The 24,906-nt window shown below is 35.8% G+C and overlaps 2 protein-coding genes across 2 annotated transcripts in view; both read right to left on the bottom strand.

Annotated features, from left to right (window-relative positions):
• The window catches only part of tbc1d16 (TBC1 domain family, member 16), a 36,096-nt gene extending 23,747 nt beyond the window's left edge, over nt 1-12,349 (bottom strand). Inside the window, exons 1-3 of the mRNA XM_051106460.1 lie at nt 12,181-12,349; nt 3,040-3,246; nt 1,093-1,504 (exon numbers count right to left, since the gene is read on the bottom strand). Coding sequence (XP_050962417.1) covers nt 1,093-1,504; nt 3,040-3,214 — 587 coding nt within the window. The 5' untranslated portion in view covers nt 3,215-3,246; nt 12,181-12,349. The remainder of the gene's footprint in view (nt 1-1,092; nt 1,505-3,039; nt 3,247-12,180) is intronic.
• A 1,382-nt stretch (nt 12,350-13,731) lies between these two features.
• Nucleotides 13,732-24,653, bottom strand: gaa (alpha glucosidase). The gene is made up of 19 exons (XM_051097496.1): nt 23,350-24,653; nt 23,112-23,263; nt 22,804-22,969; nt 22,622-22,718; nt 22,417-22,536; nt 22,219-22,337; nt 21,127-21,258; nt 20,883-20,993; nt 20,608-20,721; nt 20,302-20,386; nt 20,075-20,192; nt 19,810-19,943; nt 19,313-19,464; nt 18,295-18,443; nt 18,069-18,210; nt 17,198-17,296; nt 16,945-17,109; nt 14,174-14,326; nt 13,732-14,066 (listed from the first exon to the last, which is right to left on the bottom strand). The coding sequence occupies exons 1-19, from the start codon at nt 23,848-23,850 to the stop codon at nt 14,004-14,006; spliced, it is 2,772 nt and encodes a 923-aa protein (XP_050953453.1). The 5' UTR covers nt 23,851-24,653; the 3' UTR covers nt 13,732-14,003.
• Between the last annotated feature and the right edge of the window lie 253 nt (nt 24,654-24,906).

Raw genomic sequence — 24,906 nt, 5'->3', positions numbered from 1 at the left:
CCGCAACATACTTTGGTTTAGATTCCTCAGTGTTTGTGTAAAATAACACCCTTTTTACCTTGTCAACAAACAGCTCTGTTCACAGCAACCTGTTCTGGTGCATGTCTCTTTAAATGATAATGAGCTACTGCTCACCCTGTACCCTCTTCTGTTTTTTGCGCATTCGCTAGTGCGTTATCATCGAAAACAAAACTAATCCACTGCGTTCTCAGTGACTCTTGATGTTGGGAGAAAATGAAGACTCTTACTGTATGTTCACTTTTACATCCTGCATTGCTTACAAAGACACTGTTGTCACTACAGCCGCTCAAGTGCAAAGAAAATGGCAGACAGTGTACAACTGGCTAGGGGCGAAAATATGCTATCCGTAACCGTGGTGGTGGGGGCGGAGCCTGAGCAATATGACATCATACTGCTCAGAAAATCAAAACGGCTTGATAATTGAGACTGTTTATGTTTTTAGTTTTTTTTTTTTTTTTTTTTTAAAGAAGTAAATGCATTTTTATCATTGTGCGATGGTTGTGTTTACACACAGTTGTGTTAAGACACATTTATATGCTAAACACAATTTAAAAGAAAACTTTGCATCTGGTGTGCCCTTTAAAGCTGATTAAAAACAAGGACACATGAATACATTTAACTCCCCTCACATATGACCCTTAACCACAAACCCAGTCTTAAGTAGCACGGGTACATTTGTAGCAATAGCCAAAAATACATTGTATGGGTCAAAGTTATTGATTTTTCTTTTATGCCAAAAATCATTAGGATGTTAAGTAAAGATCATGTTCCATGAAGATATTTTGTAAATTTCCAGATGTAAATTATCAAAACTTGATTTTTAAATTAGTAATATGCATTAGTAAGAGCTTCATTTGGACAACTTTAAAGGTGATTTTCTCAATATTTTGATTTTTTTGCACCCTCAGATTCCAGATTTTCAAATAGTTGTATCTCGGCCAAATATTGTCCTATCATAACAAACCATACATCAGTGGAAGCTTATTTATTCTCAATTCCAAAAAATGGACCCTTATGACTGGTTTTGTGGTCCAGGGTCTCATATTTCTATCAAGAGTGTTTTTATCTCACCTGCTCTCATTGTCCAGGAAGACGGAGCTGCTGCTCTCACCCAGAGCCTCGCTGACCGGCGACAGGCAGAAGGGCGAGGAGAAGGTGTCCGAGTCTGAGCCGAGGGTACTGTCCCGACTCACCTCGTCCGCTGAAAGCTCACAGGAGCCTTCATCGCCCTCTTCCAAAAGCTGCTGGTTTTGCAGGGCCGGCTCTGGCCCCTCTTCATCCTCCTCTTCTTCGGGGGCGGGCGGCGGGCGAGAGTGGCTCCGATGGGCTCGGCGGCGGGGGTTGCGGCGGACGGGTGAGCTTTCGGGCGTGATGTAACGGAGCGCCTCCTCGTCCTGCCGCTGAATGCGAGAGTTGGGCACCCAGGTGAGGATGAGGGTGGAGCCGAGGGTCTCGTCTTTCTCCAAGTGCACACAAAGATAACCTGAAAGAGAGGACAAAGCCAGAAAAACTCAAAAAGTAAGCCGACTGGCCGGCTTCATGCAACTTGCCAGGGTCAGGGTGTGTTGGAATTAAAGGCGTCACATTTTAAAAAAGAGTTTTATTTGAGGCATGTAGTAGCAAGGTTAGCTGTTAACTACACATCCATAAGCAGAACTATACCTTAAAAGAATTCTGTAACATTACTGAATTGAATTTGTGTTTTACAGATATATATTTTTAAAATACACAAAATATTAATAGAATTACAAAAATAGACAAAAATTACGTCTAATATCTAAAGTAAGAAAATGTTCTTTTTCACATTAAAAGACATTTACAAATGTATCATTTCACAAGTTTTTTTTATTAAAGATATATAATTTTATATTAATACTGTAAATCAATTTTACATTTAGACATAAATTGTGACAAATAACAGGAAAAAGCTGTAATGGTTCTGCAAATTTAATATAATGATATCCAAGTTTTATGCAAAATAATCAGACCTTATGACTTTTGGACAAATAAAATAGGATCACTTACAGTACAGTTCCAAAGTTTAGGGTCAGTACGATATATATATATATTTCTTTTTTTTAAATAAATGGAATTAGTACTTTTATTCAACATGGAGACATCAAATTGATCATCAAAAGTGACAGATAAATAATTTAAGATGTTACAAAAATATTGATTTCATAAATTCTGTTCTTTTAAAACTTCTATACATTAAAAGATTCCTGAAAAAAAAAAATACTGTGGTTTCCACAAAAATATTAAGCAGCACAGCTGTTTCTGGTAAAAATTCAGCTTTGCCATCACAGGGATAAATCAGTTTAAAATAAAATAAAATACAATTTTACAATCTTTTTTATCAAATTAATTCTTTCAACAAAAAAAAAAAAATAAATAAATAAAATAATAATAATAATAATTATGAAATTTTTTACAAACATATTAAGAAGCAGAGCTGAGCTGTTTCTGCTGAAAATTCAGCTTTGCCATCACAGGAATAAATCAGTTCAAAACTAAATAAAATAAAATAAAATAAATTAAATTAAATTAAATAAAAAAAAAAAAATCACAAAAGTTTCCACAAACATATAAAGAAGCACAGCTGTTTCTGCTGATAATTCAAAACAAAACAAAAAATTCAAAACAAAACAAAACAAAAACCTTACCAGCCCTAAACTTTTTGCCCTGAAGTGTATTTAAGCAGTGCTTAATAATATGGACTTTTCTTATTGGAAAAAAATCTGCTGATTTTGAGTTGCTCTGCCAACATTTTTACTAATGTGAATAATTCTTTTAATACATTTATACACATTTATATTTACATCTGTTTTTAGAGTGTTTTAGAAATATTTATATTTTTCAAATAATGTTGGAAGTTTAAAACCGGGTGTTTTAAAGCTATAATGTAACTCATTACAAAAACATTCATGAAGACACTTTTGCTGAAAATGATGGCATGTGATGGCAAAATGTAACTGATATTTACTTAATTTCTGAATAAGGTAATTGTAAATGTGCTACCTGGGTGATGTTCAGGCAGTCCGGGCAGGGGCTCGGCCGGGTGCACACACACATTGTTCTTGGAGAAGATGATCTCTCCATCCAGCACGGTCCTTGATCCTCCCGTGCCCACGTTAAACGTCAAAAGGTCAGAGGCTTTGGAGGATGCACGTCGTAGGAGTCGACCGAATGACATCTCCTCCAGTCACCGCTCACTGCTCCCATCCTCTGAGACAGAAACAACAAAACAACCTCCAATCATGTGGCTTCTTACTTTTCTAAGCAATCAGGTTTACAATTCACACTTGCCAAAGAATAATGACACAATGAAAATGATTTCAAAATAGAATATCAAAAGCTGCACCTCATTTCGGAGACATACATCATCAAGGCGGTTTCTTTTAAGAAAAGTAACGGTGATAAAACTGACCTAACTGATGTAATCATGACAACATATGAATAATATATGACAGTCACAGTCAATCCACGTCAACTTTCTTGAAACTAACTGCACGGTTATTAGTGACTAAGTCAAACATAGGCACACCTTAAAACAAACACACACTCACAAATGTGCCAACTCACTAGGGGAAACCAAAGCTACAGCTGTGTGTGCCATCCGTTCAACAGACGGAAGCTTAAGCGTGCCAAACGTTATAAGAAAAGACAACGTCTATAAAACACTTCATGGTCCTTTTTTCTTGTATTGCCAGAGTCTTAATGTTTAAATGCTAACAAGCCATTCCAAGGCTCTACAGTGCGACCATTTCAGTCACATTTGCGACTGAAAACTACTGCGTGTGACTACGAAAAAATATATTTAGGAGCACCAGTGCGAGTGACCCGATCAGCATATTTGTGTTTGCGCTGAGTTGAGCTTCAAAGGTTTCTACGTGTTTCTGCAACGTTGAGTAATGTATCACAGACAAATCTCACCAATCCTTTCATAAACAAAGTGTAGAGAGAGTGTAAATAAGAGATTGACTGTGCAGTGTTGAGAGCTTCATTGATTATAATGGAACTTTGTGAGATCGCAATAAACTAAGTGACAGCTTTTAATGATTTTAAGGGAGTTTGTAAATGAGATGTTGATTTAATACAACAGTTAAATAAACAAGAAGTTAATATTAAATGACTTAGATTGTCTGACTATAACACTATTGCCTGATTTTGCTCTTTTTTGTCGTCAAAAATAGTTTGAAACAAGTCACAACCGAGCCACTGAGCATCTCCACTCTTGCATCATTCAAACACAGTGGCGTTTTGTTTATGAATGAACGTGCGTTTTAAAACGAATCTAGTTAGTCAATGATTCAATTTCCCATTCATAAAGACATTCACTTGCTTTATTCCTGAATGAATCAGCTGTTCGAATGAATCAAATGAATGAATGATTCAGTAATTAAATCAGTGACTTGCCGCCACCTGCTGGCAGTTTTAGTTTCATTTTTAAAATATCATTTCAGTTATTTAAATCATTTAATATTTCTACATTCAAAATTTTATATTTAAAACATTAATCTCAACATGAATTTATGAATTTGACTGCACTCGTGCCACCTCTGAGCCTCATTAAACATATGAAAATACACCTACAAGCCACTTTTGTGTTGTTCTGTGCCAACTCTGTAGTACAAATTAATTTTGTTAATACTGATTTCATTTGATTGGTAACTTATTCTTATTCTACTTGGTCTTATTCTGTTGTTTTAATCAGAAATTTAAAAAGCTTATAACATAATTTTCAAAAAATTTGACATAAAAGATGACATACTTTTAATAAAGTTACAAAGGTAAAAACTAAATTCCCCTGTAAATCACTTTAAAGGAACACTTCTCATTTTCCAACTCCTCTAGAGTTAAACAGTTGAGTTTTACCGTTTTCAAATCTCCGGGTCTGGCGGTAGCACTTTTAGCATAGTTTAGCATAGATCATTGAATCTAATTAGACTGTTAGCATCTCGCTCAAAAATGACCAAAGAGTTTTGATATTTTTCCTATTTAAAACTTGACTCTTCTGTAGTAACACTGTGTACAAAGACGGCTGCAACTCTGCATCTACACAAACTTAGTGCCGGTCACTTTCAGGCGCTGCGTAATATCATTGCACCTGCTGCACCCATGGTACATTAGCAAAGTTCCTTGATTATTACGCCGGAATGAGAGTATAGTTCCTAGCCATATCGGCCTATAAAATCACAACTTTTAATTTTCCGTCAGTGTTAGTAAACGGTGTAACTACAGAAGAGTCAAGTTTTAAATAGGAAAAATATTGTCATTATATATGGTCATTTTTGAGCGAGATGCTATCGGTCTAATCAGATTCAATGATCTATGCTAAGCTATGCTAAAAGTGCTACCGCCAGACCCAGAGATCGGCTGAATGGATTTGAAAATGGTAAAAAGGGGAGTTGGAAAATGAGCCTATTTTCAAAAAAAGTGGTGTTCCTTTAAAGAGTCATATATCACCTCACAATGGGAAGGCTAATTTTTGATAAGATTTTTTAATTATTAGAAGGTCCTGAAATTTCGACTGTGCTCATAAATTTTTTAAGTTGGGAGCACAAGTGCTCCTAAAAAGAAAGGTAAGCGTAGAGCCCTGCATCCAAGGCAGGGCAGCTTCACATGACACTTCAAGCAGTGAATGCAGTGTGAAATGCAATTTTTTTTAATCTAAATCTACTTTAAATCTACTGTCTAAATCTTGTAGAATTACAAATTCATTTTTTATGACCTCCTAACTTGTGCTATACTACTGCATACTTTAATTTTAAAAGCCCTAAATCCAAAGTATTCAACTCAGGTATGTAACTTGCCTTGCTCTGTTTGTGCTACAGACATGCATGATTCATCAAATACCTTTCTAAAAGCTGGAATACACACAACAATCTGAACAGATCTTTAAAACACTAGTCATTATACACTTGTCAACTTTATAAATATTTACAGAGGAAAAACTGGGCATCACACACTAAACAACTGTTTGATATCTTCCAAATGGATGGAATAAAATCAGAATCTGTGAACGTCATACTCTACTTGATTTTCTATGAAATCTGTAAACTCAAATCTTCAAACTTCTCCAGACTGTAAATCGGGGGGAAGAATTTGAGCAAAGGTCATGTAGTGTTTTCCTGCCGTAAGTGAGTTACTTGAGCCAGTAAGCAACTACTAGCAACCCCATCAACCATTTGGCAATGTCATAAAAAATTGCTGGAAAAATCAATAAAAATGTGTCATTCCCCAGGACTGTTTAAGTGCCTTGCAAACGCACTAAAAGGTGATTAAAAATGGTCTCAAACGTTTAAAGCATCTCAAACATACGCATTCCCTTAAACTCTGGTCTGTCAAGACTAAGCATAATGTTTGTTAACTAAATGGAGGCTGAATAGATCAAACAAAAGCTAAAAAACAAAACAAAAAAAAGCTTTCAACCAATATCTTTTTTTTTTTTTCTTGAATTGAAGGTGCCAATATGCTGTTTCAGATCATACCAAACCTTAAAGGAGAAGTCCACTTCCAGAACAACAATTCACAAATAATTTACTCACCCCCCTTGTCATCCAAGATGTTCATGTCTTTCTGTCTTCAGTCATAAAGAAATTATGGTTTTTGAGGAAAACATTTCAGGATTTTTCTGCGTATAATGGACTTCACTGGTGCCCCGATTTTGAACTTCCAAAAATGTAGTTTAAATGCAGCTTCAAAGGGCTCTAAAACGTTCCCAGCCGAGGAAGAAGGGTCTTATCTAGCAAAACGATCGGTCTTCGTTTTTGAAAAATAAAAATTTGCATACTTTTTATGCACAAAAGCTTGTGTAGCACAGGCTCTGGGATGCGCGCTCTTGAATGATTTGTTCATTTTGAATGAATCTTTAATGTGACTCGGGAAGAACGAGTCGTCTTGGGGAGTGATTTGTTCAGTCGCGCATGTGCAATATCCTATTAGGTACTATACTGGAATTAGTTCACCTGTTTCAAGTCTTCGGGTTTATGTTGTTTGTTCATCTTATGGGCTGTCAGATGATGCTGATTTTTCTAAAATGAACGGAATGACTCGAAAAAAAGATTTGTTCATTTTGCTGAACGAGACTCAAAGGTCAGAGTTGGTAAAATGATCCAAACTTCCCATCACTACTACGAATCACGTCTTCGAATTATCGCCTGTGTACTCCGGCTCAAAAAGGTAGAGTATGGCAAAAAACTCCATGTTATTTTCTCCTACAACTTTAGAATCGTCCGACATCGTTGCACCTTTTTGTTTGTAAACAGCGTTTGACTTACTTGCACTTTCTTAGTCTTTGTGCGTTCACCTTTCGACGTGATTCAATTGTAAGTGAACACGCATCCCAGAGCCTGTGCTACACAAGCTTTTGTTCCTAAAAAGTATACAAGTTTTTATTTTCCGAAAAAAATGACAGATCGTTTCTTCCCTTCTTCCTCAGCTGGGATCGTTTAGTGCCCTTTGAAGCTGCATTTAAACTACATTTTGGAAGTTCAAAATTGGGGCACCAATGAAGTGCATTATATGGAGAAAAATGCTGAAATGTTTTCCTCAAAAAACATAATTTCTTTACAGCTAAAGACAGAAAGACATGAACATCTTGGATGACAAGGGGGTGAGTAAATTATTTGTGAATTGTTGTTCTGGAAGTGGAGTTCTCCTTTAAAAATTGCATATTTGTCAACGACACAAAAACAAATTATGCAACATTCACAGTCATCCATCACTCGTGACAACAACTTCCTCATCACGGACGTTTCATTTCAAGCTTCCTTTTCTGTCTCGTGATTTCATTTTTTCCTGTCTTAATTAACGGTACCCAACTCTTCTGGAATGGCATTGCTCATTTGTGCTGATTAGAGGTCAACTTCCTGTCACAAACCAAAGAAGACAAATGTTTCTAGTTGCAAGAAATTTGCCTGTTATATGAACAATAAAATAGCTTTAAAATAGCTTTTCTCCTCCAACTTCAAAACCATCCGGCCAGTTTTGGAAGCAAACTTTGATAAAAAAAAATAAAAAAATAAAACCTCAGATGAACAACAATACATGACAAAAATGGAAATGTCATGTGTGACAAAGTTAGGACACCCTTACTGTTAACATTAGAATTAAGAGGGTAAATAACAGTCAAGCACAGATCATCAAATACCTTTGATGAACTGATCATCAGCAAGTCTGAGTGGAGCAACGTTGAAAAGAAGAGTGGTCCAAATTCCTCCAGAATGATGTGAGACTGATAAAGTCACACAGAAAATGAATGCTTCAAGTTATTGCTGCTAAAAGTGGATTTATGGGCAATTGAATTATAGGGTGTTCTAACTTGCCTGGCTTTTCCATCTTGGCTTTGTTTTTCTTAAATAAATAATGACACAGTGTGATATGTCATGTGACGATGTTTATCTGAGGATTTATTTTCCAAATTGTAAGACCTGCCAAGGACCAGATAATTTTTTATTATGTCCTGATACAGAAAACCATGGAATTCAATAGGGTATCCTAACTTTTTCACATGACCGTATTTATTTATATAAATATATTTAGATTAATCTGTATTAGGGCTACTAAATCGATTTAGTCAAGAGCAGTGAGTGATTTTCCATCGTTCTTTTGTTGCTTGATTAACGTCAATGCCACAGACAATAGCAAAGAAATTAGACTGCAGTCCCTTTAAAACCGAATACACGGATGCAATGTACTGATACACGTCTGATATTCTCCCAAACGTTTACGTTCAAATAAGACGTAACCAAGTGCATTTACATGGATACTCGTCAAAACAGAAAATTTGACATAATTTTGTGTGTATTTCCCCATTTATGAGATGTGAAAGAGCACTCGTGCTCTGTGTAAGAAGCGCTGCTTCGGTGTGTACACTAAGAAAACCGGACCGAATTGAGTTTTCTTTTGCGTCGTCAAATTTATCTGTATGTCTGCTCTCCTTTGACATTTGATATTGTTATTGACATGAGACGTGCAGCAAATGTGTGCTAGCTTTATGTCCCACCGGATAGATCAATAGGCTATATAGGCTAATAGATTTTCGTCATAGTTTTTGTCATTCAAAACGAGTTTTTGTTTCGTTATCGTCCCGTTTTCGTCAGTGAAAAAATGTCGTTGACTTAAATTATTCGTTTTACCTTTTTTTGTCAATGGCGTTTGACTTTCTTTGCAAAATCGCTTTGTAAACACCGGGTTGGTACTTCTGCCTACGTCACACGTGACCGATTACATAATGCGTAATGTCGAGCTAATGCAAGATGTGCATTTGTGGTTAAAAAAAGTATTTAAATATACTTTTAGAAAATGACCAATCGTTTTGCTAGGTAAGACCCTTATTCTTCGGCTGGGATCGTTTAGAGCCCTTTGAAGCTGCACTGAAACTACAGTTTGGACCTTCAACCCACCAATCCCCATTGAAGTCCACTATATGGAGAAAAATCCTGGACTGTTTGCCTCAAAAACCTCCATTTCTTTTCAACTGAAGAAAGAAAGACATCAACATCTTGAATGACATGGGGGTGAGTAAATTATCAGGCGATTTTTATTCTGGAAGTGAACTAATCCTTTAAACAACTAGTGAAAACAGAAGCGAGCACTTCCTCCAGGCCTGTTAAAGCAAATTAACAACTAAACCCTATACTATTGATTTTAAGAGAGGAACAAGTCTGTCCAGTAAAGTCGCCTTAAGACTCAGGAGTTCAATTTACCTTCAATTTTATGGTGACTATTCAGGTGGAAGCATGGCCGCATGTATCATATGGCTATAATTGCAGTGCAAACACGACTCCGGTGAATAAACATGCCACATCACTGCACTAAACTAGCAGACTCAGAGGCCAAACCAGGAGAAAGTGAGTGTACTATCAGAAGCAGTGTACTAAGAAGAGAGTCAGTAGAAGCATGTGTTGCTTCTCCTCGGAGCTGTCAGCACCGCTGCAATCTCTCGCTCTGGCAGACATCAAACTCCACAGTACAACAACTACTTCACCAGGAATGCACACAGAAGATAATCTGGCTGTCAATTCTTGCTATTCAATTTAATGTTCATTAAATGAACAGTAATTAATAAAAATGTCCACCAAAGATGTATGACTTTGTTTCTTAAATGCATCACAATTGGAATTCTGAAGAATGACCAATGTAATGATTTAATTGCACAAGGCAAGATATGACACGACGCTTGTCTTTTAATAAATCAGTTGATGCATCAGAAATGACAGCACATTTGGTTGCATTTTATTTTGTAACTTGACTGGAACAGACAGTGAAAACCTGTCAGAGTCAGTCTAGGCAAAGTGTCACCTCTATCATGGTCTGTCATTGACTACGCATAACATTTGCTAACTAAATGAAGGCTGAATAGTTAATAATAGTGAATTAGTCAAATAAAAATACATTTAAAACATTTTTTCTTAAATTGAATTATAGTGCCAGAAAGCTGTCCTAGATTATTCCAGCCCAACTGAAACCCCTTGCTTGTATTTGATTGCTACATGCCACTATATTTAAAATACTATTATTTAAAAATATAATTTTTAATTTTAAAAAATAATTAATTTATAAATTATTATTTTTTATTTATTTCATATTTACTGATTAATTAATTTATTTTAAGCAAAAAACAACCTAAATTGTGGTCTACTCCTGTTTAAGAGGATAATTTTATTTGTTTAATTTAATTTAATTTTTTTTTTCTTTTCTTTTTTTTTTTTTTTTTTTTTTTGGTCATTTCTGGAGCTTGGCAGTCCCTGATCCCTGTAACAAAAAAATAAAATAAAATAAATAAAAATAAAAATAAAAAAAATTAACACAGAAATGGCAAGACACGCTGATTTAAAAATAAAATTCTTTAGTAGTAAGAATCGAAGTATGCAATCTTTTGGTTTATGTACTGAACAATTTATATATATATATATATATATATATATGAGTGTCTTTGAATACTGTTTACTAAATTAACTATTAACTACTGTTTACGAAATACCCGTACAATTTATATATATATATATATATATATATATATATATGAGTTTCTTTAAATACAGTTTACTAAATTAACTATTAACTACTGTTTACGAAATACCTGCATATAAGCTGGAACTTCTTTTTGTCTTCCACAGACAAAAATGTTTGACTATTATTTAAAAATATAATTTTTAATTTTAAAAAATAATTTTAATTTATAAATTATTTAGAAGCTACACCAAAGTGCATTTTTTTTAAAAAAAATATTTCATATTTACTGATTAACTCATTTATTTTAAGCAAAAAACAACCTAAATTATGGTCTACTCCTGTTTAAGAGGATAATTTTATTTGTTTAATTTAATTTAAGTCCCTGATCCCTGTAACAAAAAAAATAAAAATAAATAAATAAAAATAAAAATAAAAAAAATGGTGTAGGATTTCCTTCAAAACAATGTTTACAATTACACAGAAATGGCAAGACACGCTGATTTAAAAATAAAATTCTTTAGTAGTAAGAATGGAAGTATGCAATCTTTTGGTTTATGTACTGTACAATTTATTATATATATATATATATATATATATATATATATATATATATGAGTTTCTTTAAATACAGTTTACTAAACTAACTATTAACTACTGTTTACGAAATACCTGCATATAAGCTGGGAAGAAAAAAAAAAAAAAAAATAAATAATAATAATAATAATAACAATAATATGTGTGTGAGTAAATGACAAAATGCAATTTTTGGTTGAACTATTGCTTTAAGAATTGTCATCAAATTTACTGGGGAAAAAGCTTATGAATCAAAGTTACAAGTCTTCAGGAATAAAGTGTGTGCATGTCCTAACATTAACATCACAGCAGGTGAATATAACAAGAGTTATCAAAAAAATTATTGATCATGTCCAGGCCTGTATCAGCTGTTTTGTCCTTTTTATCAGTGTGATTGACCTTTATCAGTATTGTATTTTAATGGACAAGCCCTTTGGTCCCACTTTGAGGGATCACGTATCTCGTGTGAGGATTGATTTCAGACGGAAGTCGCACTGGCGTCCCGTTATATCAGCTATGATAGAGACATACTGCTGTACCCATATGGGACGCTTACTAAACTACTTGCAATAATGACAGCCGTTGCAATACGTCTGTAATCGAAAAACAAACATGCATCGGTCTTACCTTCAGTACCAGACACGATTACAACCGTCGCTGCACGTCCATATCAGAAGCGGTGCGTCCTACTCATATATTACAGATCCAGGCTACGGTGAATGACGCGTATGTTTATTGGTGACACTTCACTCCGCACGCCGCCGTTGACGCCAGACTCGAAGCCCCGCCCACTGACATTCCGCTGCTTCCGGAACGACACTGCGCTTCCTCTGAACGCTCGAGGCAGGACATTGGTCCTGTTTATTATAATAATCTGCACAGGACAGAAAACACAAGAGACACAGGTTTCTGATGTTAATGCGTTGGGTTTAGCATTTATAGAAGTGTATACAGATCAGGGATATTTAAAAAAAAAAGTATACACTAATAAATCTTAAGAAATTAAAAGCAAATAAATAAATGCGCTCTCAGATCACTTATTTAAATTTATATTTTTAAATAATTCATTTACTTTTTTTAATATCATATTATTATTATTATTTAATATAATTTATAATACACACTCCCGTTCAAAAGTTTGGGATCAGCAAAATTTTTTAATGTTTTTTTAAGAAGTCTCTTATGCTCATCAAAGTTCTATTTATTTGGTCAAAAATACTGAAAAAAAAAAAAAATATTATGAAATATTATTGCAATTTAAAATGAGTTTTCTTTAAAATATTAATTATTATGCAAAGCTGAATTTAGCATCATTCAATCCTTCAGAAATCATTCTAATATGCTAATTTATTATTATTATATGCAACAGTTGTGCTGCTTAATATTTTTTTGAAACCTGTGATACTTTTTTCAGGATTCTTTGATGAATAAAAAGCTAAAAAGAACAGCGTTCATCACTTTTTATCAATTTAACACATCCTTGCCAGATAAAAGTATTCATTTCTTTGAAAGAAAGAAAAAATGTACTGACCCCAAACTTTTAACAGTAGTGTTTATTATTACAAAAGATTTCTATTTTAAATAAATGCTGTTCTTTTTAAAGTTTTATTCATCAAAGAATCCTGAAAAAGGTGTTAAAGGTTCACATACACACAAAAAAAATAATAAAAAAAAATTAAATAAGCAGCACAACTATTTCCAACACTGACAATAAATCAGCATATTAGAATGATTTTTGAAGGATCATGTGACACTGAAGACTGGAGTAATGATGCTGAAAATTCAGCTTTTCATCACAGGAATAAATTATATTTTAAAGTATATTAAAATAGACAAACCACTATTTTAAATTGCAATAATATTTCGCAATATTACAGTTTGTTTCTATATTTTTAACCAAATAAATGCAGCCTTGATGAGCAGAAAAAACATTAAAAATCTTACCAATGCCTAACTTTTGAACTGCAGTGTATAAAACGTATAATTATAATATTATATTCTATTTTCAAATATATTTCAATCTAAGCATATTTATTTCAAATGCAATGCAGTCAATTTTATGTAATGCTGCTTTGCATATGTATATATTTATTCATACAATCTTATACAAGAAGAGGAAGAAGATGATGAAAACCAAAACCAAAAAATAACATTTCTTATTATTATTTCTCTGACATTAAAAAAATATAAAGAAAACTTACGGGTTATGTGAAATGCTGATTATTCTGATTATTCTATGATTCTATTCTATGAAATGCTGATTATTCTATCACTGTCACACAACAATAAAACATTAAGAACATTTAATAAAAATAAACATTTATTTTACAGCAACAACATTTAAATTGCAACATACAGCAGACACATGCTGCTAATGATAATATGCATCATATATGCAATTGCAATAGCACAGAGTATATGCACCACAGTATTACAGCAGAGATTTCCCATCAGCTCCACTGTACTGTGATCATGGCTGTCATGGGTAACTCCAGACCAGGCACTGTAAGAACCTGCAACACATACACACACAAAAAATTCACAATTTTATGTTGGCATTTTAATATCAACACATCTTAAAGAATAATATTAAGAATCAACACAAACACTTGTTGCATACCTTGGTGTCTGAGCTGTATGAGAAGTCATGAACTATTTGCCCATTGGCCCACACAGCTGTAGGAGGAGTCTGAACCCCAAACACACGTACTTCTCCAAGAACCAAACGATTGAGCGATCCATTTAATTTGACTGGCTTACTGACCACATAAGACTGAAATATGAAAAATCAAATAAAGAAATTACATTTCAAATAATTGCACATATTGACCATATCCTTTGAATATTCTTCTACAGTCCACTTTTTGTGATGGGTTTAAATCGACTTTTTGATTGACAGGCGATCTGACCAGTCATAAAGCCAAATCTGCCATTTTGTCCAACAAACAAACCAGACAGAAGAGTAGATTAACACTGGTGGACTTCAACTTAAAAAATAGTGTGTATTTACGTCTTTCCGCAGTTGGAACAATATCCCGTCTTATGTTCATTCATGTTTATTTCATGCTACAGCTAGTAAAGCAGAAGAGATGATCGGTTAACATGCCGCTTGAACTGAGGAGATACAGCGATCTGTCACAATACATCAAAGAGCCACAAAATGGTATTTATTGTTTGAATTCCTTAAAAAAGACAATGTTTGAAAGCTGAGACTTTGTTTCATACCAAAAGTAACCTCAACTGACCCTTCGACCTTTCGTTACTGTTGCTATGTCCGACAAGCTATGGCGCTCTCACGCCGCACATCATGTTGTCACATGAAAAACACATTGCGGAACAAAGAGGAAACTGACAACGCACCAACAGACAAGACAAGAGCAGGTTACTTTAGGTATGAAACTAAGTTTTCACATTTTTTAAAAATACCATTTTGTGGCTCTTTAATGTGTCATGACAGACCGCTGTGGTGCTTCAGTTCAAATGGCATATGAACTGTTCATCTCTTGTGGGGCTGCATGATAAATCTAAATGAAATTGCAATCGCGATTAATCAAAAGCTGCGATTGTCATGCATATCTTTCAGTGAAGCACAGTTTTGTGATCAGCAGTAAATCTCCATCCGAAGGCCAGAGGGTGCTTTCGTGTAGAAACTGGAATTTGATTGACAGGCGATCTGACCAGTCATAAAGCTAAATTTGACAGAAGAGTAGGTTAACATTGGTGAACTTCAACATAAAAAAATAGTGTGTATTTACGTCTTTCCGCAGTTGGAACAATATCCCGTCTTATGTTCATTCATGTTTATTTCATGCTACAGCTAGTAAAGCAGAAGAGATGATCGGACAACGTGCCACTTGAACTGAGGAGATACAGCGATTTCATGGTTTTGTGATCTGCAGTAAATCTCCATCCGAAGGCCAGAGGGTGCTTTCACGTAAAAACTCCAAATACACTCGAAGAAGACACCAGGAAATCACGATCACTGCAGCTGAATAAACAGAAGATTTAACTGTTTTCATTGATTTGACTAATAAACACACGACTACAACAATGTATGGTTTATCTGAGATCTTCTTATTATAATTTTCCTTATAACACAGTATATAATAATGCATAATAATAGTATGAATACTGTGTGTGCCTTATTCTGTGTAAAAAGCCACACCATCTCACAGAAGGATTGATTTCAAACACTCGACTGACGTTATGAAGTGAATTTGGAGTAAAAACTTGTTAGAAAATGTGTTTATTTTCACATGCTTTCAGATGTAGCAGCATTTCTACACAGAGCTGTAGTTCACTGAGAAGCGACGCAAACAGCTGTCATTATTCATAATCGAGCGATTAAATCATCTGCGATAATGAATGCGATATAGCGTAGCTTTTCAGTGAACTACGACTTTGTGTACTAAATGCTGCTCCACGAGCTGGAGATTTACTACTGATTACACAACCGCCTTTACTGAAAAAAATGTGCATGACAATCGCCTTTGATTAATCGTGCAGCCCTATTCTCTTCCTCTTTATTAGTTATAGCATGAGGTAAACATGAATGACCATCAGAAGGTATTTTGTTTCAACCGTGGAAAGACGTCAATACACAATTTTTCAAGTTCAAGTCCACCAATGTTAATCAACTGTCCTAATCAAATGTACGTTTGGCACACAAAATTATTTCGGCATTATTATTGATCTGATCACCTGTCAATCAAACGAAGGGTCAACTGATATTCTAGTGTTAAAAAATTTCCTCACCCTCAGGCCATTCAAGATGTAGATGAGCTTGTTTCTTCACGAGAACAGATCTGGAAAAAGGCGTTTTAGATTTAAATCCTCACTTCTGACCAGAATACCATAACCACGTATCCTCCAATTTTTGCATATAAACTATGCATATTTCACTCCTGATTTAGACAAGATGACTTTTTCACAGGAGACATCAACATGGCTAGAGGATATTTTAGCCAGAAGGGACTGGAGTTATTATTGTAATGTTTTTATCAGCTGTTTGGATTCTCATTCTGACGGCACCCATTCAGTCCAAATGATCTATTGGTGAGCGAGTAATTCAGCAACGCTAAATTTCTCCAAATCTCTAATGGTAAAGAAACAAACCCATCTACATCTTGGATGGCCTGAGGGTGAGTACATTTTCAGCAAATATTAAATTTTAAATGTAACTGTCTTTACTTCCTTTAAAAGTGCACTGAACTGCCTGTCAATGCTCTGGCAAACACAACGCTTGCTGTTTACTCATTTTAACGCCAGATGAAGCAATTTACTTTGGATTGTTCCAACATGGGATAACAATGGGAAACAGATGTTCAATAGAAAAATCCTCATCCAAATCATTCAAATCAACATGAATTCAAAATCTGGCCTATTTTGTACCTCTTTAGCAAAGAAGAAAACATATGAATAATTTCCACGTTCAAAAGTGTCCAGACTTTCTCCATCATCCCAAAAGAGATCTCCTTTAGCCCAGTTTCCCTCAGATAGTGCCACGATTAGGGCGAAAGGGTTTCTGCGAGATGCTGTAGAGGTCAAAGCAGGAAGCTAGAAACAAATAAAAAATAGCAAATATCACTTTCTACACAACATAAATTAAATTAACAAATATCATTAGATCTAGTCTTCACTCCACCTGCTGTGGGATGATGCTCCCCTCTCTCACGTGGACATTAATGGTGTCTAAAGGAGCAGGGAACAGAATGTATTGGCCTTTACTGTAATATGCTTCACCCTATGAGGAAAAAAACAGAGGATTCAATCTCACATAAAGTCATTTGTCCTAAAGGTTACACTGTACCATAACAACACATTACAAGTTTGTATACACATCACAATGTGAAGCAGGCTTTGAATTTTATTTGAAAGTATTTACAAAGTAAATACCCGAAGGTTTAATATCTATCGGTCAACAACTAAAATATGACATGTAATACTGCATTTTGTATTAATATTATGATAACACTTTACAAGATTTAATTTAACATTAGGTAACTATTATTTCATTTTTTAATGCACCAGAGTTAACATGAACTAACACTGTATTTTTATTAACTAATGTTAGAAAAATACTGTAACAAAGGCAGTGCTTATTGTTAGTCAGTGTTAATGCATAACCCTATTTGTAAAGTATTAACAATTCTGTAAGTTGAACTATTGTTAGTGGTCAAAAGCAAAAAAAAGTTCCACATTTTTTACAAAATTATTAAGCAGAACAACCGTTTTCAACATTCATAATAACAGAAAATGTTTCTGGAGCACCACATCAGCATATTACAACAATATTACATCTAAAATATATTTGAAAAGTTTTTTTTTTCATTAAAATTTTATTAAAAAATAAAAATGAAAGAAAAATCAAAATCCAAAAATCAAAAATTAAATATTAAATAATATGATTTTTTTTTTTTAACTGGACTTACGGAATAAATAAATAAAACCATCATCATAAAACCTATTAATGTGTTTATTTATTATGTAGAGCATAGTATGAGAGGAAGGATTACATTGTGCAGACTGTACCAAGTCCCCGGGGGAAGATAGGCCGTCACCTCCAGCGCTCCCTCTTCCAGAACAGGACTGATAAGCAGTGAACTCCCCCACAGGAACTGCCTGTCAATGGACTGGCAATTTGGATCAGTGGGAAACCTGAAAGAATGAGCAGTGTCAGTAAAGAGGAGGTCATCGCTGAGCTCAGATCAAGAGATATTGAGCTGAAACTAGCGTGTGTACTCAAGGAAGAGAGGACGGGCCACGGTACTGCCGGAGGAGTGTGCGTGATGGAACAGTGTGTAGAGGAAGGGCAGGAGAGAATATTGCATTGTTATCGCAGTCCTCATGGCATCCTGGGCTTGCTGGCTAAATACATATGGCTCTTGGGGCTGGGAGTATAGAATATGGGAAGAAGTATTCATTACTACTCATTTTTGTAACATATTTTGTAACATATCACACCTTAGTTTGGGGACCAATTGACCCTTCATAGGGAGTTTGATTGACAGGCGATCTGACCAATCATAATGCCAGATCTGCCATTTTGTTCGACAAACAAATCAGACAGAAGAGTAAATTAACGTTGGTGGACTTGAACTTGAAAAATGTATTGTATTGACGTCTTTCCGTGGTTGAAACAAGATACCTTATGATGTTCATTCATGTTTATTTTGTACTGTAATTAGTAAAAAGGAAGAGATGATTGGTTTACGTGCTTCACGTCGCCTCATCAAAACAATAAAAGTTTAACACAGCTTTACATTTTTCCCCCACACATTAGAATGTGTTCTGATTTAAAAAAAATCTGATTAGATAATAATGACTATCATACATTTTTACCATGATTTACAGAAGACACACACTAAAATGTCTTTCAGTGTAACAATATTAATTTATGTACCAAAAAACATCTGTGGCATTGTGCTGTGTGATAAAACTGCACATTTTACAGTGGCCTTTTATTGTGGCCAGCCTAAGGCACACCTGTGCAATAATCATGCTGTCTAATCAGCATCTTGATATGCCACACCTGTGAGGTGGATGGATTATCTCAGCAAAGGAGAAGTGCTCACTAACACAGATTTAGACAGACTTGTGAACAATATTTGAGAGAAATAGGCCTTTTGTGTACATAAAAGTTCAGCTCATGAAAAATGGGGGCAAAAACAAAAGTGTTGCATGTATAATTTTGGTCAGTATATATATATATACATATATATATATGTAGCTGGCTTTGTATTGATGATTGACATCTCACCGCATTGGGTTTGTCATTATGGTTTCTCATAAAGGGGTAAAAGGCTCCAAGTTGTGTCCAGCGCACACACAGCTCTTCAGTAGTGTCTCCACCAAATCCACAGACATCAGCTCCCACTAACGGGACACCATAGAGTCCAAACAGGAGCACACCTGGTACAGACACAGAAACACTGCAATAAACTAAGAACAGAGACTAATGCTTTGTAAGCATTAGGCTAACAAAAAGACAAAAGACAAAGACTTTTCAGCTTATGTTGCATAAAAATGGAAATCCACACATTTTCTAAAAAAAAAAAAATGGCTTATCTGGGTGGCCAGGTTGCATTATGAACATTACAATTTCTCTATATAGTACACTGAATTCTAATTTCAAAAAAGAGTAAGGAATTCTTTTGACTTTTTTTGGCATAAGTGGATGTTAAAACCAATACTAAGCAAAAGATCTTTTATCCTATTTGAATCCATGTTTTAGCATATGTTTGTGATTGTTCTTACCAGGTATTGAAAAGCGCAGTTGCTCCCAGTCACTCCGCACATCTCCAGTCCAGTGTGCAGAGAAACGGCCTAGTCCTGGAAAAGACGACCGGGACAGGACAAATGGTCGAGTACTCTTCACTTTCAACAAAGCACTGAAATACAAATGAGTGCAACGCTGGAAATAATATCAAGCCATGTCAAAAGCATCCCAATGAACTTCAGATATTTCCCCATGCCATGTGAGATATAAAGTGCGTATGAACTGAGTGAATATTTCTCTGACCTGTGGGTGGCAATGGCTTCAGTCAGCCCATATAGATTGTGCAGATTGTAATGATTGGACAGATACTGCTGTGCGGACATACACAGAGTTGCTGAGTTTAACTGACTTCCAATCACAACTGTAAACCCAGACAGATCTCCTTATATAGGTCACATCAAATCAGTAATAGCTATTTTAAAAGAGTATTATATTAGTATTATAATAAATAAGGAGTTTACTATTCTGACCTGGTGTATAAGGTGGTTTCTCCAAGTCAGATTCAGGACATCCATCCACAGAGCCCTGCACAAAATTTGACGGCTCATTCATGTCCTGTGAGCAAAATTTCAAAGAAATGTGGAAGTTATTTTGCCACTTTTTTTAAACAAAACAAACGGGAAAGTGGGTACATTATTTGGCTAAAAATAAAATTAAAGCTAAAAAAAATAATTTTTAAAAAATACGTCAGATTTATATATATATTATTTTTAAAATATGTCAGATAAAAAATACGTCAGATATATATACACACACACTTATATATAAGTACTTACTATCCAGAGTCCATCCACAGGTACCTTGCTATGAAAGACTCTGATACAGTCCATCCACCAGTCCTGTGTTGTAGGATTGGTGAAATCTGGGAATGCAGTTGGACCCGGCCATACCTGGTTAGAAATAAAGATACAAGATCTTTACACTCCCTTCCATTTTCTATAATGACTATAATACTACTAAATATACAATGGGTTAGGAAGAAAATACATGCTGTAATGACTTCAACATGACTAACTTTTAGAGACAGCAGTAATTCATTTGTGGCACTAACCTTCCCAATAAGGATCTGCCCAGTGGAGTTTTTGATGAAAACTCCTCTCTTCAACCCTTCATCAAAGGGTTTGTATGAACCAGGAGGACTTGCACTGCTGATGCCTGGATCCTAACACAACACCACATGCTAATTTGCTAAACAGGATTTGCTTATTTGTCTGTGTTTTGTTTAAACACACAAGCATCAAGTGCAAAATACTCAACGTGGAAGTGTTTCCATCACAAAAAAATCATCCACGTACCAGAATGAGCACATACTTCATGCCCAGCTGATGGAAGTCTTTAACCATTTGGGGCAAATCTTCAAACCGTTGCGGATCAAACGTGAAGACCCTTCTTTGGTCTGCATAGTCAAGGTCATTCCACTGAACGTCCTACAGAAGTAAATTTAAGGTTTGCCATGTAAATCTCTCTGCGTTCCATTTCCGGTATGACAAACGAATCAGAAACAATATGAACAACAATTTGACACAGAACTGGATTAAAAAAAGCACTACTTTTTAGAGATGAACACTGACACTGTCATGTGACAGCAACATAGGGTCTCTCCATGTCAACTCAACCAGAGGTCCCCAGCTAAAAATTTTGATTTTTGATCATTTTTATTTCTGGTGAAACATTATTTGTTCAACATTATTTGTTCTTCAGACATTCCTCTTTAAAAGAAAAATTATTAGTTGTATGAAAAGTGATGCACATTTGGTTTTTGACCATTGAAAATGTGTACATTTTAACACTTTACTCTTGAAGCCATAGTGAGATTTCTGAAATTGAACAGAAAAGTTTGTCAAGGGCCAACATTTAAAAGGTTTTTCACAGCCAAATTTAATTTGTGATTAATTAGATTAATTAATCACCACATTGTGTTTACATATTTTATTAACAGGCCTACCAATCTCTCTGTAAGAATAAAATGTAATAAAAGTTATTGTCTCACTGTAATTTGTCTGCAAATCTTTGGTGAAAATTGCCATTTTGACCCCCCTCAATAAATATTCATCTATGGCAGGGGTGCCAAACTCCAGTCCTGGAGGGCCGCAGCCCTGCAGAGTTTAGATGCAACCCTAATTAAACACACCTGATCCAACTGATCAAGTCCTTCTGGCTTAATTGAAAACGGCATAGTATGTGTGTTGGAGCAAGGATGGAACAAAACTCAGCAGGGCTGCGGCCCTCCAGGAACTGAGTTTGACGCCCCTGATATATGGCATTTGGCTTTCATCACTATTTATGTCTTTCCTCAGAAAAAAATGAACAAAATCCCACTTGGAAGGTTGTTACGGTGCCCCCTGGTTGAGCAACACTGCTATATACTGGGCAACAAAGGAACATACTAGAGGGATCTTGGCCTGGCGCATTAGCTGTACCACTGTTCTTGTTATGTTGGTGGACGTATAACCCCAGCGACAGAGGTGGAAGCCCAGTGACCAGTAGGGTGGCATCATGGGATAACCTCAAATGACAAAATACAACACCATAAGTTGCCCTGTGGGCAAATACAATTATAACACATCATGTAGATTGTTAAATACCTATAACCTCATGGTACTGTTGAACCACACTCTGAGGACTTGGGCCTAAGAAGATGTAGAAGTCCAGAATTCCTCCGACAGTCACCCACGTTAATGCTGGACCAGGCTGCAGAAACACTTCTGCATTTGGCAGGTTATCAAGACTTTTAATCTCAAGAAGGTGACCCACATAAGAAGCCATTTTATGAAACAACAAACACTGTACCCATCGCATTGCTGTTGAGAAGGAAGACTCCATGTGCCTGTCCATCACCTTCTTGGACCAGGAAGAAAGGGTGGGAGCCATACAGGTTGGCACTTCTCTACAAAGGCCCATATAAAACATTAAAAACAGCTGTGAATAAAAGCAAAGTTAAAGAAGAATGTGAAATGATGTGAAGGTCTTACATGTGGTGCCATGTCTCTGTTCCATAATGAAACCGAGCTCCAGTTGAGGTCCAGCGTGATGGGGGTGTAATGTTCACCAAGTCCAGATATCACAGAGGAAGCCAAGCTGGTGGAGAGCTGTAGATACTGATCTGCAAACAGGAGGGGGCCTACTGTAGTATTCAGACTAGGAAAAGAAAAATACAATGCATTTGTTTAACATTATGTAAGCGAAAAGAACACAGCTTTTTTTTCTGTCATTGACAAAATAAGCAATATATGCAGAACACTTACACATACAAAAACAGGAAATTATTATCTACACTTACAGAACACGGCCATTGGATTTTCTCCTTACAATAAATCCAAATGGATCTGGTTGGAAGTCAACATCATAGAGGGGGTTTTGTATGTCCTTGTGACCCCTGGTTTGGGACGTTATGAAAGGGACCTCATATCTCGGAGATGCTGGATCCTTCAGCTGTGTGAAAGTGAAATGAGTCAAATAATGTATGATTAGGTCATCTAAATGCCGGAATGCACAACATGACTGAAAGAATCACTCACAGTGAGGTGAAGACGACCCAAAGTCTCTGCCATCACATCGAGCTGCAGTGTGGAGATGTCCCGGGGCAGGTATGAGGGTGCGGAACGGGTCAGGGTGGCTCTCCGGCCCTTCTCTGTAGGCAACAGGGGCCCCATTTTGTAGCCTGGGTAACTGACTGGATAGAAACACCATGGTGGTCCTCTGAATCCAGACTGAGGCAGGGGCACATAGCAGCATCCTCTGCCCTCACAATCAGCCCGACTCAAAGATCGATCACGGCCACAGTCGATACGGCTCTCCACGGCTATACTACACTGATCTTTGACAGAACTAGTGGGATCAGCAGATAAAGGAACATTATTGCTTAAGTGAATGCTCTTGTATGAGGTGTTTGAACTATGCTGCAATTCTGCTGATGGTAAAAAGGCAAATGAAACATTCTTGTCCTTATGCACAAGCATAAGAAATACAGAAATCAGTACTGCAAATGTTTGCAGAGGCCCACAACAAATCCTGGCCATTTAAAGGGGTTAGTTTGGCTATTATTGCATTAAACACAGATTTGCCAAGCAACAAGATAATTTACTGTCAACACAGTGTTTTCACGATGTGTCATCAATTGACATATTGGCGGCACTGAGTGAAAACAACGGAACTGAACCAAAGGAAAGTTGCATATTAAGCTGATTATTGCTGCTGAAATGGTCAATTATTGTCGTGTTTTGGGCTGTACTAATCGGTTAGACCGGGAAAAACATTTGGAGTATAACAGACTGTCAAAAGTTATTACAAATCAAGGAGAAGAGTGCAAAAAACTGTTTAAAAGGCGTTTATGGTTGGCCAAACTGAAGCAGGATTTCCAGGGCAAAATCTTGACAACATTCGTTTGTTCTTATCATTTACAGTCAGGTAGGTGAAATATTACGCTAATATCTTAATTAATACTGCTCGTATGTATCTTTACCATCTATTAACTTTTGTCAAAATATTGTGCCCTTTCCTAACTAAGCCCTTCTCTATATGATTTAGCAGCTTCCACACGTTTTCCTGTGGTTTAGACAGCATGAATTAGCAGAACAACTTATTCAGTAGTACATTAACAGTGCAAACTATTCTGTTGTTTACATCCGAGGCTATCAACTGCTCATCCGGGTAACTGACCAAATCGTGACATAACCGCAAACCCAAATAAATCGCAGCTCTTCTTCAAAGCGGGGGAGAAAATAACACATGCGCAGTTGCGCACTCAGAAAACTTAATAAATGACTTTACAAATTCGGCATGATGATCATGAGGTGAGATAGCTCTCTGGGCGCCGCCATGTTCCCGTTTTTGACGTCACTTATTGAACATGTATTATTTATTTACATTGCAGTCGTTTTCTCTTTGTGTTATTTATTGTTTTCTTTTATGTCATTTTATGTGGCCAAATTTGACAAAAAAGTTTTCTTGCATTCCAAATTTGTAGAAAAAGACAAACATCCAAGAGAATAAATGCTATGTATACTCAGATCGATTTGCATTAACATGTGCGTATACAGGCAAATTTAATTTCATACATTTTGTTTCAATTAAAT

Source organism: Labeo rohita, chromosome 3, assembly GCF_022985175.1.
Source record: "Labeo rohita strain BAU-BD-2019 chromosome 3, IGBB_LRoh.1.0, whole genome shotgun sequence".
Taxonomy (NCBI): domain Eukaryota; kingdom Metazoa; phylum Chordata; class Actinopteri; order Cypriniformes; family Cyprinidae; genus Labeo; species Labeo rohita.
This window is presented reverse-complemented; position numbering and strand designations above follow the sequence as displayed.